Here is a 714-nt window from a genome sequence, read left to right as displayed (position 1 = left end):
GCAAGCGTGCCTCTTAGTCGGGGGCCAAGGGGTGGTGATGGTGGTGGTGGTGCTGGTGATGGCGGCCGGTGGGCCAAGCACGAACCCTTCATGAGCTTGATGGCCACGATGTCCGGGCAGCCGAGGCGCGTGGTGGTGCCCCCACCGACGGCACGCGCCGCGAAGATGGTCGAGTGGCGGCCGGTGCCGAGGGGCGTCCGCAGCGGGGTGAAGTCCGCGGCCAGGTCCACCCGCAGCGTCCCGGGGGGCGTGGGGTCTGGCGAGCGCCGGCGAGGGGCAGCCGTGGTCAGTGCGGGGGCTGGGGCATGGTCAGGCAGAAGGCCGGTCAACGAACCGCTGATCGGGCCCAGATCCGGGGACACTGTGCCGCCAAGGGGGTCGTCAGTTAGGGCGATGTCCTGTGCGATGTGTGCGCGTGGGTGTGTGTCGACGGCGGCGGTGTCCAGCCACGCACCCTCATCCAGCTCATCCACCTGCAGGGTGTCACGGCGGCGTCGGGGGGCGTGTCAGTGGGGCGCAAGCAGATCCAACGGGGCGTGGCAGCGCCAGAGGCCGGCCCGTACCAATTCCTTGAGGCCCTGGTCCCGACGCAAGCGCAGCATCAAAAACAGGATCAGGGCCAGGAACATCAGCAGGAACAGCAGCCCGAAGCCGATGCCCAGGCCGATGGCTGGGCCGCGCGTTCGGCGGAGGGCGGGGGGGGGGGGGGGGGGG

At 71.0% G+C, this 714-nt stretch overlaps 1 protein-coding gene across 1 annotated transcript in view; it reads right to left on the bottom strand.

The window, feature by feature from the left end:
- The window catches only part of H696_03235 (TKL protein kinase), an 8,726-nt gene that overhangs the window by 1,289 nt on the left and 6,723 nt on the right, over positions 1–714 (bottom strand). Inside the window, exons 3-6 of the mRNA XM_009497121.1 lie at positions 564–670; positions 455–473; positions 335–361; positions 86–256 (exon numbers count right to left, since the gene is read on the bottom strand). Coding sequence (XP_009495396.1) covers positions 86–256; positions 335–361; positions 455–473; positions 564–670 — 324 coding nt within the window. The remainder of the gene's footprint in view (positions 1–85; positions 257–334; positions 362–454; positions 474–563; positions 671–714) is intronic.

This window comes from Fonticula alba (assembly GCF_000388065.1).
Source record: "Fonticula alba strain ATCC 38817 unplaced genomic scaffold supercont2.5, whole genome shotgun sequence".
NCBI lineage: Eukaryota > Rotosphaerida > Fonticulaceae > Fonticula > Fonticula alba.
This window is presented reverse-complemented; position numbering and strand designations above follow the sequence as displayed.